The 18249-nt window shown below is 39.4% G+C and overlaps 3 protein-coding genes across 3 annotated transcripts; 2 read left to right on the forward strand and 1 right to left on the reverse strand.

Annotated features, from left to right (window-relative positions):
- The first annotated feature begins 61 nt into the window (after positions 1–61).
- LOC308308584 (uncharacterized protein) lies at positions 62–4857 on the forward strand. Its single transcript, XM_080754003.1, has 13 exons — positions 62–500; positions 631–675; positions 1333–1395; positions 1738–1788; positions 1875–1904; positions 2053–2070; positions 3055–3111; positions 3632–3691; positions 3975–4031; positions 4116–4136; positions 4283–4339; positions 4431–4457; positions 4552–4857. The coding sequence occupies exons 1-13, from the start codon at positions 418–420 to the stop codon at positions 4700–4702; spliced, it is 720 nt and encodes a 239-aa protein (XP_080610129.1). The 5' UTR covers positions 62–417; the 3' UTR covers positions 4703–4857.
- Positions 4858–9509: 4652 nt separating this feature from the next.
- On the forward strand, positions 9510–12356 carry LOC308308935 (calumenin-A-like; the record flags this gene model as incomplete). Its single annotated transcript, XM_080754391.1, has 6 exons — positions 9510–9733; positions 10516–10709; positions 11352–11518; positions 11632–11692; positions 11924–12126; positions 12231–12356. 6 exons carry the CDS (start codon positions 9510–9512, stop codon positions 12333–12335), a joined length of 954 nt encoding a protein of 317 aa, XP_080610517.1. The 3' UTR covers positions 12336–12356.
- A 1618-nt stretch (positions 12357–13974) lies between these two features.
- Positions 13975–16359, reverse strand: opn1sw1 (opsin 1 (cone pigments), short-wave-sensitive 1; the record flags this gene model as incomplete). The annotated part of the gene is made up of 5 exons (XM_080753988.1): positions 13975–14076; positions 14625–14864; positions 14964–15129; positions 15520–15688; positions 16020–16359. The coding sequence occupies 5 exons, from the start codon at positions 16357–16359 to the stop codon at positions 13975–13977; spliced, it is 1017 nt and encodes a 338-aa protein (XP_080610114.1).
- Between the last annotated feature and the right edge of the window lie 1890 nt (positions 16360–18249).

The raw sequence follows: 18249 nt of genomic DNA on the forward strand, positions 1-18249 counted from the left end.
GTGACCTGTGGCTGACAAAATGATGTCATGAACTGGTAAATATTTGAACAACACTGAGGAGGACTAATTAATCGTTTTGGACAGGAATGTTCTTCCTTTCCCATGTCCTTCAGTCAGCTGAGGACAAACATTGATCTGGCAGCCGAGCCCATTCTACAGTGGGAGTGCTGATCTGGGGGCTGTTGGTTAAGTTTCCCAACCATTTGATTCATTATTACCTTGCCGACTCCAGATCTGCTTGCACTTTGACATGCTCAGTAGATGCAATTCATGCAGATTAATTTGACAAGGTTGTTGGAGAGGACAGACTAGGTTATAAAATGAGCCCCTAACAAAGTCAATGCTTTTGTGAGTATAAAGGTTAGGGTAAGGCAGAACTCTCTCACCGGTTCTTCTGGATCCAAACAACTGTACAGTATGAGGCCTCCCATGTGCTTCTTCAGTGTCCTTCTCCTGGGCTACACTATTGGAGTTCCGCTTCCTCCAAGAAATGATGTCAGGTAAGATATTGGTTGATTTATGGTTTTTCAATATAGAGCCTAAAGTCAAGACAGAAGAATAATTTGTCAAATAGCAAAAACAGTATATATTATTACAAGATGCATGCATGGTTTTCCTTTCTTTCTACAGTAATTCACAACCAATGACCAATGATACTAGTACCTCTGCTTTCATGTAAGTATATCCATAAACTCACAAGAATCAAACCCGTATTACACAAACAGTCATCATTTTAACGAGGACACAATGCTTAAACGAAATGCGAAAATGACTAACATACTACTACTATGCAATTGTTGTCCAGTATATCTGTACTATTTCATACCGTTTCTGTTGTTATTATATTGCTATTTTGGTGTTTTTCTTGCTGCAATTGCTGCAGTTTAATCTCTTATAATGGGATCATTTTTGTCAAAAGTTCATTTTTGCCATGGACATACAAAATAAGTGAAGAATAATATTACCATAAACACATAAAGAGCTAGCCCTGAATTACCATAACAGGTTTGTAACTCTGAGAGTGTACTAATGGAAACACTAGTACTATTTGGACCTCTAATGTGTTATAGCGTCACAGTAAATCAGTGTCATACATATTCTGAAGAAAACCTGGGGACTGACATTCAGTAATTGGATATTATAATGGTGTGTAAAACAGAAAATCAAAAACGACAAGGCCAAGTGTCTGCCACGGACACATTTGTTGGTGTACGGACATATTGATGACCCCTGAATGGGACGTAACAATAAATCCTGGTTTGAGTTGTGATTTCAGGAATGACCATTGATAGAGATGACAGTCGTGCTGTCTATTCTTTCTTTTGAATTTAGAAACTATGGTGAACTCATACCCAGTGTTCCTTCAGTGAACAACACTCTGGGTAACTCTACAGGGTGAGTCTTGAAAGAATCCTCCACATTTGTTGAAAGTAAAATAAAGTCATTTAATGTAAATAAATGCATGTTTCACCTGCTCTCTAAGCTTCCTCCACATGAATGTCACACGGTACAATATCAAGTGAGGGCTGCTGAATACAATATAAAACACTGTAGCAGCAATTGCAGCAGGAGAAAAGAAAAGAGAGACCTCAAGCTGATTCTTCAAGTCTAAAATGGTTTCTAATCTTCAATGCTGAAATGTGTTATGAAAGAAACAACAACAACTCTACACCAATTTTTCTAAATAATGTTGTTTATGGACAATCAAGTATAACTTATTGAGCTTTCTTTCTATAGGAACTTCCAATCAAATGCCACTTCCAATGACACAACCCGTGGCACTTTCATGTAAGTGGAATCGTAAGCTCACAAAAGAGCTAAACTTATGTGTTTGCTATTGCCGGTTCAAATCTAATCTCTGCTTATTGTTGCAGGTTCATCTTTCCTGTTGAACCTGTGATTGTGTAAGCAGATTTCTCATCTACTGTACCTTTGACTGTGTTCAAATGCATCCCATACATATGCTGTATACAGTAGATTAAGAGTGGTGCACATTTGTTCAATTGAAAGATGCATTTTGAGTAAATGTAGATCTCTTTCTATCTTTTATAGGGAGGGAAAACTTCCAGTGTAAGTGTCACTTTGTAACTATGCACCATGGTGTACAGTTTAATGGTAAGGATGATTGTCTCCGGGTTCTCAAATTAATCTGTTGATTCCCTCTCTTAGAGGAAATGACTGCATTCTTTCTACCTGTCTGACTGCAAGGTTGGCCTCGTCCCTCCAGAAAGGGGATGAGGTGGCAGGTGGACAAACCACAAATCCCTTCGGCATAGGCAAAAAATGAAATGGTTGTGTCCACATCAATCCACATTGCATGCAAGCCTATTTGTACCTTTACACTAAAATCATCAGTGTTAATTGAACTCTGAGAGTGAACAAATGTAACCCAATGGACATGTAAGGGTATCGTAACACATGATTTTGCTACTGGAGAAGACATATTATGTAATGTAGTTTTTATAAGATCTTTTTGCACCAAAGTCTGTGCAAGGATTGTGTGCTAAAGAGTGACTACAGTACTCCCCCTGCGTCTGTGGATACTTGTTGGAAGTGATTACTTGTTTAGGTGATTGTATATTTTGAAAATGAGCATTGTCAATTATATTTCACTGATATAAATTGCATTAATAAACAATGTGCAAAACTGTCTGGTGGGATTCATATATTTTCAAGAATTATGAAAAAAATAAATCCATAACATTGAGCCCAAGTAACTGAATATAATTATGAATGTCGTTTAATGTCATAAAATATAATGTGGTATCATTTCATACAAAACAAATTATGTTGTAGCTGCAAGTACATGCCACTTTACAAACATCTGATTTATTATTTAAATCTGAGTTATTAAATATCTGTGGAAAATTACAACACTGACAGTGACTGGAATATATATTAGTATCTACCCAAGCAGGGGAATCAAGTCCCTTGGTAGAGCACTGATTATGACTCTGTAAAGAGAACAGCAAAACAATAATTTGAAATAAAACAAGCTGTAATAGAATTAACATTCATTATGGCTATTAAGAACCACCATTCTTGTTCAAACAGGACAGAGGAACCACCACAGGGCGTGAATCTTACAGGTGGCAACTGGACCATGAACAGGTGAATCATTTTGTTTCTGGCGATGTAGTGTCAGCCCATGTAAATAAACATACAAACATTAGCTTTGTTCTGCTTCTATTAAAGGGGAAGACCACCCATTTTCAATATTGAACTATGTCATTAATATACCTTAGAGGAGTTGTGTGGAAAAAAAAAAAAAAAGTTCCCCCTCTTCTGTGTTGCCTAGAACTGGAGGATTGATTTTGGGGTTTGTATTGTAAATATATTAATGACATAGTTCAATAATGAAAATGGGTGGTCTTCCCCTTTAACTACATCAGCCTGGTCCTAAGGGGTCAATGAGATGTATATAAGACATTCCAATTTATCATACAATGATTATCCCTCTGTTTTGAGATTTCTTGCCATTTTATTCCCAGAAATCATAGTAGAACCCAAGAATTGTACTTGCTTATTTGGTTGTAACAACAATGAATCTCAAATCTGTGTTTTAATTTGTGCCCAAACAATCTTGGGATTTCATTAGTGATGATGGAAGCGTTGTTTTTTTTGCCTGTAGAAATGATCAATTCAGAACCAATGTTCCTTCAGTCAACAACCCACTGGAAAACACTACAGGGTAAGTCTTGAGAAATACTGAATGAATGAATAACACTGAACCAATGTAATATTACGGGAAGCTAGTGTCACTTAATACTTCTTTCTTACAGTAGGCTATGTCATTATATAAATATTCAATGTTATTAAAGATATAGATATGCTGGTGAAATGTTTAAAACAGTTTATCTTGAGATTTAATTTTAGTGAATACATTTGCCTCCACCCAAGCAAGCATTGATATGCACAAAAAGAACAGGGAAAATTTGCGGTAATACAATTATTTATTATTATTATTTAAACAGGACAGAAGAACCACCACATGGCATGAATCATTCAGGTGGCAACTCGACCATAAGCAGGTACATTATTTTGTTTCTGGGGATCCAGTGACAACACATAAGCTTTATTTTTCTATTAAATACATTCTCTTCTCTCTGCTGCAGGTTTTATGGGATGGATATAAGGTTTGTATTGTTCACTCCAATTACCATACAATGACGACTTAAGAATTGAACCATTTTGTTCTGTTACACTTCAGATTTCACAAATAGAAGGGGGGAAAATAGCTGTAATACATTTTTTTTTATTTGTTACATTCTTATTTAAACAGGACAGTTGAACCACCACATGGCATGAATGATACAGATGGCAACTGGACTATAAGCAGGTACATTATTTAGGCTCTGGCCTGGGGATCTAGTGACGACACACACACTTTATTCTTCTTCTGTTAACTACATCATTTCTTTCTGCTGCAGGATGCAGCCACTTCTGATGGATATTAGGTGTGTTATTCACACAATTTTCATACAATGACTACCTATGAATTGGATCATTTAGTTTTTTTACACTTCAGATTTCTTGCAATTTTATCCCCAGATATCTGGTGCCAAATCAAGCTGCTGCACCCCCTGGTCCGCGTTGTGTACTTGCCACCTGTGCCTTGGCAAACCTCGGCAACAAATTACAGTCAGGAGGGGATGAGAAAGCAGGCCATGCAACCAAAGATGCTTATGGGCCCGGCAAATGATGACAGAATTGGAAAATATCTCACATGGAGGAGACAAGAATCAACACTCTGGCATGCACATAGTCTGTGTTCACTGACCAATGAGCTGCTTAAATGTTTATTTAAATGAAATTAGTTTCTCACTGTCATTATTTTAACCATTAAACTATGCATTTTCAGAGCATAGGTCTAACTTGAATCATTCTGCTTTGCAACTAATGATTTACATTTATGTTCGGGAGTTCAGAATACAAAAGTCTGTGAATACACTTAGGCCTATACAGATTTGTGGAAACAAGTCAACATGCATCCCTCCTCAGATATATATATAGTGTCATCCGGCCGCAAATATTTTGTTATACTTATACAAGATTTGTGTTAAATATTCAGAAATATTCAAGATGATTCATATTAAGCAAAAGCCCCCATAAAATAGTAGTACAATAGCAATACATTGCAATATGTTTCATATATTAACTTGACAAGTAACATTTCCCACTCCCTTTTTCTTTGATAAAACAATACTACTGCCAAATATTGTTTATCAATTTTGTGTGGAGGCTGTGCAATTTTTTTTCAGTGGAGCAGTTGGGTGAACTGACCAGGCAGTACAGCGACTTTCTTTCCCTACTTCATGCCTAGCAAAGTAAATACATCAACCAGTGGTCCTGATCATGTACCTTGCCATGCCTAGTCAGCCCAGGCCTATGGGATCATTGTTGCTATAGTATTTAATGTCACACATTGTTTATTTTTCTATGTTTATTCTTGCTGCAGAACTTCTGTCATTTATAATTCATGCATGGTACATTCTTTTCAAGTGATCTTAATAGTTAGCATTTGATTTAAAATGCCATTGTTTAGGACCAGCATTTAGCTGGATGTCAAACTTAACAGACTTTCTAAATGAAATTTGAATGTAGCCTACGATACTGTATATGCAACATACTTTTAAACCAGTAGCCTATATTTGTGATTAAAAAAAAGAAAAAACAATATACAAGCTATACTTTTAAAGTAGCATTTTTCAAAAGATTTGGATACATGCCGCCAGTATGACAACCCCCCCCCCCCCCCCCCCCCCCCCCCCCACACACACACACACACACACACACACACACACACTATTTGAAAAGACAAAACCGGTAAAAATGGCTTGAAGATATTTAATATGACACAACAGAACAAACAGTCCATATGCATATTTACCTATGTCTCTCTGGGAAGCCACTGAACCAGGAACACGTGTAATAGGTAAAGTGATTCAATTGGATATGTCTAACATACCCTAATGCTATGCTGGTCCAATCATTGGACCATTGTCTTTCAGTGCTCTGCTGAATCTCTTGTGTCCTATACGTACAAAGAATGAAGGAATATGACTTGGTGCATTACTCTGACAAAATGATATAAAAAAGTAAATGCAACTATAACAATAAAAATAGAAACATATGATCAGATCAAATGTAGCAGTATTATTATGCAACACATTGTATATTTGATATTGCACATAATATACATATTATTCCCATCTACATGTAGCCTATAGATATTGTAATTAGTAGATGATGGATACCAGTGCTTACAGTCCTGTCCAATTCGTTCTGCGTTGGTATGATTCAGTTGTTGAGTAGTGCAATCGCACATTAGAAGCTGGTTCTTAATCCCATAGAGAAGAGCTTCAAAGAGTTTGGGGCCAGGATGAGAGGGGTCAGAGATGAAATTGCCTGCTGGTATTCTGACCCTGGGAGCATACAGTTCAAGCAGGTTGCAGCCCATGATCTTTTCAGCTGACCAGATGATGTATATACCTGCTAGTGTTCAGCTTGGTGACGATGCTGAACCAGGTTGTGAATACAGACTATGTTGTGTGTGACTGGACCACCATAGCCTGCGGCAGGGTGAATTTCTGGTCCTTGGCTATATGGAGATAGTTCCATAGTATTTCATTATCTCCAGAGTCACCTGAGTGAGTGCAGTTTGATAGTCAACCATGTGGACAGGGACGGTTCCCGGGGCATGTTTGTGCAGAGGGGGTACTTTTGTTCCTTGAGCACCTGCCCTTTCGCCTCAAAGTGCCCTTTTCTCCAAAAGAAAACAAAACAAAAAAGTTTTCTTTTCCTTTTTTCATCAGTGTAACAGGAAGGGTGGGCACTAAAACATTCTGGGCACCATAGGGAAATCCGGGCACCAGTTCTCAGAAGAGTGGCCACTAGGGAAATGTGGGCACCAAAACAGAGTGGGCACCAGTCCTTGGAATTGGGCACTAGGGGAAATCCAGGCACCAAAACGGGAATACTTTTAAGTCTGGCATACGTAGAATGCAGCTAGATTTAGATTTTATCCCAACCAAAACATTTTCAGACAAAGTTTATATTAGTTTGAGGTTAAGATTTAGCATAGTTCTGTGAGGCTAAGGTTCAGTTGTTTAGGCATAGTTTTACTGAGGTTACGTGTTAGGATTAAGATTTCCCTATAGTGTCCACCCTTCCTGTATTCCTTAAGATGCAATGCATCTGCAAATCCTTTTCTGATTTATTTGATTTCACTTGGATCCCTTTAAGCCAGTGATATTCAGCTGGCGGCCCACGGGCCAAATTCAACCCGTGGTGAGTTTTCTTGTGGCCCTGGAACACATTCCATATTCCAAAAGAATGATAATAATCTTGGATGATTTGTTGTAGGCCTACAGAAAGCCATAACCGTTAACCACAACTCGTTAATGGTTAATAATAAGGGGCCATTGTGTGCTATAGTACAACATGATGTTATGTGCATAGGCCTATATTAAATGGCAGCTGGACTGCTACCTCCAGGCATCACTTCTATAGCAGGCTACCTTTGCGCCCCAAAATGAATAGGCCTACGATAATAACACTATAAATAACCGCTTAACCAATTTCTGTACAAAAAGTACCCTACTGACTGACCCTACTGACTGAGCAGCTGTCAGCACAACAGTGGACAATAAATTATGTTCACAAATAAAATCATACAACTCAATATGCCTGTTCTTGAGTGAATTGTTGTAATTAATTCCATAAAACAGTCCTGAAATAAAAGATCGACTCCCCATTTCAGTAACAATGATTTTAGGAAGATTGTTCTTAACCTAGGCCTACATTGCTGCATACAGTTTCGTGTGTGGAATGGAATGGAAAGGAGGAGAGATTAATTATTCAGACGTGTCAGTCAGGTATAGCCTGGCCTATATCATGCTTACTCGGAAAATCAAACATGATGCAATTTATCCAACCAATGGAGTTTACCTAATTTAAATGCTAATTTGTGGACGTGGCAAGGGACGTGGTGGAACGTTTCTCAGCGCGGTTCGACTCTTTCAGTTGCGACAGGTCCACGCGCTGCATTCCAATGACGAGAACCAATGAACGGCAAGTGCGGTGAGTGAGCGCTACACCGATGTACCATGTCATCATCCGAAGGGATCCCTTCTGCTGAAGTGGACCAATCGAACGCGGAGAGGTTTTTGCCGTGGGATTTCATTGGCTCTGTGCGGGAGGAAATGCGCCGATGCTGGGGTGTGAGCGGTGTGAGCTGAGATAAAAGAAGAAGATGTGTGTGTATCATCACAGGCTGTGTATCTGACTGTGGGTGTGTGTGTGTGTTTTGACTTTGTAGAAAGCGGTCTTCTTCGCTTCCATCTTCGGTGCAAACAATTACAGGCATCAAACAGGTAGGTTCACTCATGAATCATGACACGTCTAGCATTCTGACATTGTTAATACATAGGGCCTATTAATAATGCTCTCAGCCATCAGTGATCACTAAGTTGCATTCCTATAGTGGTCAGTTTGATTGATTGATTGAAGACTTTATTAGAAGTTTGCATAGGAAAAGGTACAGTTTCATGACGGTACAGTTCACTGGTACAAGGTCTACTAAAAGGAGATCCTAGAAAAGACCAAGCTTATTTCCACACCATTTAAGTATCTCATATAACATTGAATGACAGTCATAGACAGTATAGCCTAACACCAATGTTATCATAAATGGTTGTTAGAATGTAACTTTTGTTTAACTGATGACATATCCTATCACACTGCAGACACCCATGTTTTTATCATTTCAGTATTGCATGTGATCATTTTGCATAATATTACAAAAACCCAAACATGCATTGCTACAAGTGTGTCCAGGCCAAGGCCAGGGTGAATGTGTCCATACTTGTAGAAATCACTGGACAAATAGCCTAGTTGTAAAATCAGGTCAGTCGCATTTATGTAATTAGCATGTAATATAGTAGGCTATAGTTAATTAGCACATCTCTGACCATGGAACTGTTAGGCCCTACTGTACCAATTTGAGTAGCATTACAGTAGTATAATTTGATATAATTAATGATGTACATTGCACTGCCATGCATATATACCTAAGTTCACATTCACACAAAAAAATCTGGCATTCAGTTGTCCAGGAATTCTAAATAAATCAGAATGTTGAAGCAAATGGAGTAGGAAGACACTTTAATATTAACATTTTATTGCATGAATTCAAGTTAATTAGTGTTGGAGCAGAAAACAGACTTGACCATATGCATATAGGCCTAGTAAGTATACAACTCCCCTATATCTGTACAAGCATATATACCTGATAATAGATGTCATACTCTGTCAGTCTAGAACACAGTTGGAAAGACATACCGCCATACCGTTGGTAAACAGTGACTTATTACCGCGATAACTAAAAATACATAACCCCCCAGCCCTAATTACAGGAAGTTGTTGTTTATAATTTACTCTCTCTCTCTCTCTCTCTCTCTCTCTCTCTCTCTCTCTCTCTCTCACACACACCTTTCCTTCTTCCCAGAATGAGGTTGGTCAGACCATTGCTGATGTGCTTTGCCCTCTGTCTGGTGGTGTACGCCACCAGTAAACCCACAAAGAAGGACCGCATTCACCCTGAAAAGCCTCTCAGCAGCCATGAGCACAATGATGACGAGGACCACGAGTATGACCACGATGCCTTCCTGGGGGAGGAGGAGGCCAAGACCTTCGATCAGCTCCCGCCAGATGAGAGCCAGCGCAGACTGGGGTAAGTTAAAGTCCTTTATGCCAGTGGTTCTCAACCATGTGTGTCGGGACCCCCAGGGGGGGGGGGTCTCCAAATTATTTTGGGAGGTCCCCAGATGATTAATTTAATGTGCAACATTGTTTTCTCACTCAACAGTAAACAAACCAACATAAAGCTTAAGTGTATAGAGGGTATCTACACATTTCTAAAGTGACAATTTAAGGAGTTGTTAATACCTCTAAAATGACAAATGAAACAGTGGCCAAATTGTCAAATATTAGAGGCAGAAACTGTGAAAATAGCCGTTGTGAGCATGTAGATCTGCTATTTTCACAATAGAACCGTGATATACAAAAGGTAATGTCTCAACTCTTAGTGCTCTAAGTGTGTGTGTGTGGGGGGGGGGGGGTCAGTTAAAATATGATTATTTTGGGGGTTTTACTGCCATTGGCTGATGAAAGGAAACAAGGAAGCAAGTACTTCTCTCCCTATGAAGAAAGAGGAGGAAGAAAGACGTTTCTTTTTTTTTTTTTACCTGCTTACGGGTTTTCCCATCACAGCGATTAAAAACAGGTTATGCAAGATTAGGCTATGCAAGGTTAGGTTAGGCTATGCTAGGCATTTACTTTTACTTCCTACTAATGTATACTGCTCAAAGAAATTAAGGCAACAAAATGTTCCCTTAATTCTTTGAGCAGTGTATGTCTACTCTACAGTATGTACATAGACTTGTGTTGATACTAGTGGTGCTGCATTGTACACCTTGGAAACATGCTCATATCTTCATCATGCCCTTCTCTTAGCATTATTGTAGATAGAATAGACGAAGACAAGGATGGCTTCGTTACGGAGGCAGAGCTGAACGATTGGATCAAGAAAGCCCAGAGGAAGTACATCTATGACAACGTAGACCGCCAGTGGGCCGACTTCGATACGAACAGTGACAACATCATCTCGTGGGAAGAGTACAAGAATGTTACCTATGGTACTTATTTAGGTGAGGATGGGGGAATAAAGCTTCACAAACGCACGCACGCACGCACGCACGCACACTATAACAAAGTTGAAGTTGTCTGTATGTGTCTTTTATGTACACCAACACGCCCTTGGGGTTGGGTTGGTATAATTTGTAGTGGTGTGAAATTCTCTGGGAAAGGTCACATCAAGGGTCAAGGTTATGTAATGCCATGTAATGTCCATGCCACAGGCTTACAATTTGAATGCATATATATGTATACACACTATATATATGTGTGTGTGTGTGTGCGTGTGCGTGTGCGTGTGCGTGCGTGCGTGCGTGCGTGCGTGCGTGCGTGCGTGCGTGCGTGTTGTGTGGAAAATGCTGAAGATAGTAGATACACGCTAACACTGCGTTGCATCGTGACATGTTGTGAGCTTGTACATTTGCTATTTTTGGTACCTATAATGATGACATGCCCAAAACAGGGATGCCAGGCTGAAAGTGGTTTTCTATTGCAGCCTTTAATGCTGAACTTTATGCTAGTGCATTTAAAAAATAGAAAACAATTAAATAAATTCAAATCGATAATTCTCTGTAATTGATTAAATGGATTAGTTTGATTTACTGTTGTACGCCTAGAAAAGACCTAATCAAATCTAATATTTTCTCCTTTACTAGAGAACCCAACAGACGAAGATGGCTACAACTATAAGCAACTGATGGCACGGGATGAGAAGCGCTTCAAAGCAGCAGACAGGAACGGTGACAACATCGCAGACAGGGAAGAATTCACCGCTTTCCTCCACCCTGAAGACTTTGACCACATGAAGGACACTGTGGTGCAGGTAGACAATAATAGATCACAATGAACACTTCACAAAGATTTAAAGGAACTTGCTCCAGGATCATGAAGTATTGTCATTTATTATACACTGTACCGCTGTGTTTATTCAAATAGGAAACAATGGAAGACATTGACAAAAATCAGGACGGTTTCATTGACCTGAAAGAGTACATTGGTAAGTAAATGAAGATTCCAAGCAGCCTCATAATTGCTTTCGTTTTCCTGTGATTTGTCTAACGATCATCAGCAATCATCAGAGTAGTGATTGGTCAAAGTAATTGCACACTCAAGTTCCGCTTCCATCTAACAGTAGAACTTGAGTGTGCACTTTCTTCACATTCTTTAGCCAAGCTTTCTCTCCTGTTGAAATACTAATCTCCTGACGCCTTTCTTTGCTGCTCCGTAGGCGACATGTACAGGGCTGAGGAGGAGGAGGAAGAAGAGCCAGAATGGGTGAAGGCGGAGCGTGAGCAGTTCAATGAGTTCAGGGACAAGAACAAAGATGGTAAGATGGACGCGGCTGAGACAATGGATTGGATACTGCCTTCGAACTATGACCACGCACTGTCAGAGGCCAAGCACCTGGTCCACGAGTCTGACTCAGACAAGGTATGTTATCCTTACATCTCACTTTCATGTTACCTCGGGCAAACTTTGTCAGCAAACTGTGACTTCTGTAAAACAACCTACTTTGCATATCCGTGTTTTCTTAGGACGGGAAGCTTACCAAAGAGGAAATCCTGAACAAGTTTGACCTGTTCGTCGGAAGCCAAGCAACGGACTTCGGCGAAGCGCTAAATAGGCATGACGAGTTCTAGGGACTTCAAATTAGAAAACAAATTTTAGACTCAATTTGATACATGATTTAATATATTTTGTATGAAGAATATACTCAGTCACGACGAGTGTGCCGGGATTAAGTTGTTGATATTTTTATTTGAATTTGATTGTTTTCTTTGTTTACATTCAAGTCCATTACCTGCCTTTGGGTTTCTGTTACATTCGTTGCTGCCAATTTGTCATGGCTTTTCTCTTGTTGATATTTGAGTTGCTCTCACAAGCACTGAAAATTACATATACATTTGTCATACTTTTTTATACACCATCCTAATTAAGGCATTTTGTGTTGTTACTGTCCCTGGTATTGTACAGTAGGTAGACGATACCTTGTTGTCTATTTAGCTTTTCCTTTATCCTTCCGTGTGGCGTGTGCCTTCGTAATTACATGTAGGGTGGCTTCACGTCCTGGAGACATTTTTTTTTTTTTACCCCTCAGCACTCCATTTGTCCTCATATCCATACAAGTTGCAGCATCCCATCCTCTTTTTGAAGGAATAAGGACGGACGGGATCATATCAAGCAACTACCTCCTTTTCTTGGCTTCTGTCAATGTCCCATCACTGGCAGCACTGTCCTCATGTCTTTGTTTTTGTAACCCTTCTTTAATTAGGTTAGTACCATTGAGATCGGGCCAAAACAACTGCATAAAAACGTTGATAAAAAATAAAGAAACAACATTAAAAGTGCCAAATATTTTAAATCTTACTTTGAAGTAGTGTGAAGGCTATTCAGAATGATTTCTGTTAATCTGGCCATGGGGTCAATTTGTACTACTGTAATGTTTTCATTTGAGAACATTTTGAGAATAATGTGGTAATGCATCAATCCATGTTGAGAATTCAAAACTACTGGATAACCAGAATGAAGGGACTGATGCTTCGAATATACTCCAAACGGTCGGGTTATATTTTTTATGAGATTTTATTTTCAGAAAATGTTTTATTTAAAACAGCAATGAAAATGTTGACATTTGCATATTAAAGTTTTTATTTCTTTAATATGCATAGAGATATAGAATGTATAGGGATGTTTAATTAACTGCACTTTGCTGTTAAATACTGTACTTTGAAATCTACATCCTGTTTCTAAATAAAAATACAAATTGGAATACATCTATACAGGACTGTCTATTTTAAATCAATTATGACATTGAATGTGTAGCCTCAAATCACTTTATAATACTTTGGTATACCAAGATTAAATCAAAACCTGGTTTCCATCAAGAGCAATTCACTGACTATAAAAAATATATTCAAAATAATACAGATTTAAAATGTATTTTATGTTTTTATTTTCTTTGTATTTAACTACAGTATAATACATGTCATTATCAGTGGAAAATCCTTTTCTTCACCATAACATTTACATATCGCATGATCAGAGTGTGATCCATGGGAGGAAGTCTGCTAACATTTCAGTGTTATAAGCAAGTATTTTTGAACAAAAGCACATACATCACAGCATCCAGCAGTCCCATTTCAGATGGTTCACCAGTAAATAACAGATTTTCAGTGTCAACACTGTCCTATGACAAAATGTACTTTAGGTTTTAGTGTTCTTCTTTATGCTCCTGCGTTCCGAAAATCTCACTCTGATCACTGTGGGAAACAGCTGGCTCTAGGAAGCTGTAGAGACTGATGATACCTCAGTCTTGGAAGAAACCTCAGAAGCATCCTCCATCTTCTTACCGAAGACCGTCTCCATGATGCATGCATTGAACTGAGGAAGACAACTATATTGAGTGTCCAAAACTAAAAAACAGGTGCCAGACAGATGATATCCTATAAATCATGAACATAGCAGAAGTCTAACATCTCCCTTTGGTCGATCGATAGATATTTGGCTTCCAATATGTGGGACCCAGGTTTGAATCCAGGTTACTACATTCAGGTTTCCTGATGGGGGAGGACAACGGGATACTGTGCCCAGGAAGCAAATATCTCCTGAGAGGATTCGCCTTTGGAGTGGTAGATGTATGTAGATTTGGTTTCCCATGGTTATACATGCTTTGGTGAGCTAAAACACATTTCTATTGGGAGCTAAAAAGTGTGCAGACTTATTCCTGCCCTGTTGAAGAAATGATGGTCGAAACATGTCGGCTTTTTAATTAATAAATTAATAAAGCCTGTTCTTTTTTAACTTTGTGCCCAGATGTTCTGTTTTGTTCATGTTTTTTTTTTCATAGTATGCAGACTAAGTTCTTGAAACAGTCATACATTTACTGACAGATATAGATTAATGTGATTTCTTTTTTCATCTCTACTTACCTGCTTGTTCAGAAATGCATATATAAGAGGGTTGTAGACACAAGAACTCTTGGAGAAGAATGCTGGAATGGTGACCAGGCGATAGTCTTTGTTCTCGTCTGTTGAATTGGCAAAGTACAGGGCTGTAATGGCATAGGGGCCATAGCATGTGATAAAGGAGCCCACCATCACGATGATCATCCTTGACACCTCTTTCTCTGCTTTCTGTGTGGAGGCTGACTCAGCCTGCTGGGCTGCCACCTAAAACGTTTGACAAGGACACATTCCCATGCTATTAATTGACGTTAAATGACTGTTTAAGGTTTTCTGTTGTCATAGTAGCAGATTGCTCAGACTCACGGCACGCAGTGCCCCCAACAACTGGGAGTAGGAGAAGATGATGATGGTGAGCGGTAAGACGAAACAGGTCACCATGAGGAAGTACATGTAACTGGTACAATGAAACTCCTCGTTGTGCGTGTACCAGTCAGGCCCACAGGAGCAACCCAGGCCCTCTGGTATATACCTATTAGGGCAAAAGCAAAACATATACATCATGTTGTCACCCATATAATCACATCATAATTATTTTTAATTTTTTCCCCCTTTTTTAAGCAGACAGATAAGGCAGCATGTAGCCAAGACCAGTATAACAAAGAGGTCTGCAATTTTCTGACAACGTGCCAATATGGTCTAATAATGTTTGCCATGTTTTGTGAAAGGATTTCAAGGATCCACCAAAGAAGAACCTTATTCACTCAAGTTTAATATAATACAAGATGTCATGGATCCACCTGCCCAACAAGGTTTTAAATGCAATAACTCGCCATGAGGATGCTGGTTTGTTAGGAATAGAGGAGATTACGACAATCACAATTTCTATCCATATACCCACATGAGAAAGGTTGTTCGTTACCTGCTCCAGCCGAAGAATGGAGGGGTGGCACAGCCAATCCCCATAATCCAGGTAAAGGTGACGGCAGCCAAAGCATGATTGCTTCCAAATTTGAATGCACCAAAGGGTTTACAGATGACAAGGTACCTCTCTAAAGAGAGGACTGCCAGGGACCATGCTGTCACCAAACCTGGAAAGGACAGCGATGATGATGAGTTAAGCCTAATTTATAGCTACTTCATTTTACCACTGACTGCATCACTGGGCAAAACTAACAGATTCTCAATGAAAGATGTTCACTTAGTACAGTGGTTCTCAAACTTGTGAAGGTCTCCGCTTAACTTTGACAGTGTACAAATGGAACCAAATGGACCCTGAGGTGCATTTGGTTCCATTTGTACACTGTCAAAGTTACAGACATGCTAGGGTAAATTTAGACCCCTATAAAGGAACCTAGAGAGTCCCTGAAATCCACTTTGAGAACCGCTGACTTAATAAGTTTAATTTAGATTGCAGTTTACCTGCTATAGAACCCATGCAAGACTCAAGAGCACACAATGTGTGGCCCAAGAAGTAATATCCTTTGGCAGAAGAGAAGAACACTTGGCTCACAGAGAAAGTCACAAAGATGAAGCCAGCAAGTGAAATGTTGACCAGGATGTAGTTAAGTGGCACCCTCAACTTCTTGTATTTCATTGTCACAAAAAGGACGATGAAATTCAAGGGCGTCCCAGCGAAGAAGACAAAGCCCATGAAGGCAGTCTGCAGGTAGAAGGCCCAGTGTGGAGCCAGGTAATACTGTGGTCCCTCGAAGGGACTCACTTTGGAGACGTTCTCGTACAGATGAAAGTGCTTCCCCATTGTGGCTCCTCGGTTTTGTGCACGCATTGGCCGTTTCCCCCTTTTTATACTGTCATAAACCACTTACGGAAGATTACAGGAGGAGCAAGCTTCCCCAGAAGAGTTCCTGATCTTATTGTGTTGGGAGACATTTTGGGATTAAGTTGTCCTTGTCACCTTCACCTCCTGTCTACAGATGCTTTTCACCAAGTAGCATAATCCCAATTAGGGAGCACGGAATGAGAATCAGTGAGTTTGGAATTAAATACATGAATAATCTGTGGATAGGCCTACATTAATGTAATGTAATATCATTCATTTCATTCTTTCAAGTGCTGCATTACTACCTCTATCCAGGCCATATAGGGGGCTGCTCCATCATGAAACGTTAAATGAATTGTCATTGTCAATCCAGTTTTGTCTTGACAGGTTGTTTTTCTATGATTTAGGCTCATATCTTCTGACATAAATTTAAATAGAAACCCCCAGTTACCAATACAACAGTAAAAATGAAGGGCTATCGCTCTTTTAAGTAAAGAAACTTGTGATACAAAATTAATCTGATGTAGATGCAGGTGCAGCGTGCAGGTCCAAACAACATACATACATACTTACATACCGGTAGTAACCTGTAATCAAGCTGATTATTGCCCAATGGGCACTGGGCTGGTAAAGGATCCTTTGGTTCAAGCAGGATTCTTTTTTTCAGTCTGACTGCTGAGAACCTTATAAAACAAACAGGCCAATAACTGACCAACGTCACCATTCTGAACTGCATATCGGTTTATGACACCAAAAACAAAGTGTCACAATGTTACCAGTATATATTATATACATACATACGTATATATTCTTTTTTAATATACTTTTTTGGTTTCTTTTTCTGTCTTATTGACACACAGCAAAGGTCATCGGAATTCAAACCCACGACTGTCAGGCATCAGAGCCTATGTGGTATATGCCTGTACCGCTAGGCCAGTGGGCACCCTGCAATGTTGCCAATATTGCCAAAATGCCAACTGACCCTGAAATGCAGCTTCTTTAAAACATATAGGAGGTTTCTTATTTCTTACTGAAATAAGAAACAAGGATGAGGAAACATGCATAAAACTATTTCATCCTTAACAATTAAACATCACACAAGTTAATGAATTATGGCACAGCTATGATACAGAAAATAGTGTACATCGAAAAAGCATGGTCAATGATGTCTCACTCTATTTAAAAAGCAAAGAGTAGACATCCCAGTTATAAATTATAATCCATTTAATCCATCTGTTAGAATGTGTTGGTACTAATAATTGGATCAAGTTGGATCAAGCTAGTTAATCAAATATGCTTTTATATCATCAAGGATTCAAATCCCAGTCTCCTGCACTGGAACACTAACATCTACCACTCATCCAAAGGAGGAGTCCCCCCACGTTCTCTTCTTTTAAAACAGCCCTCAACAGACACGCCCCTCTTCAGACTTGCTTGGCGATATTGGACTGTCAAATCAGGGGCGTCACAGGGGGGGGGGGATTCTGGGGGATCCCTGGAACTAAATATTTTGAGATGGGGTCCGTGGCCAAATACATATCATTTTGGGGGTCCTTCACATGAACAAGTTTGAGCACCACTGACCAAAAAAAATCAAGATTTTTCAAAAATAACAGATCTACAAGCTCGCTAAATGGGTTAAAGCCCCTCCCCCTGTGAAGAACATTCATGGTGGGCCTGCAGTGAATCCTTCCACCCAGGGCCCAGAATTCGGTGTGACACCCCTGTGTCAAATATTGATCTATCATTTTCATGATTGTATGCATCAGAGACTCCATTTGCTCCACACACACAGCTGTGGAGAAGTGTCACGTACTCTTTGAGGTATAGAGAGAGAGAGAGGGCCACACCCCACCTGTATAAACAAAG

Source organism: Nannobrachium achirus, assembly GCF_963921795.1.
Source record: "Nannobrachium achirus genome assembly, chromosome: 23".
Classification (NCBI taxonomy): Eukaryota; Metazoa; Chordata; class Actinopteri; order Myctophiformes; family Myctophidae; genus Nannobrachium; species Nannobrachium achirus.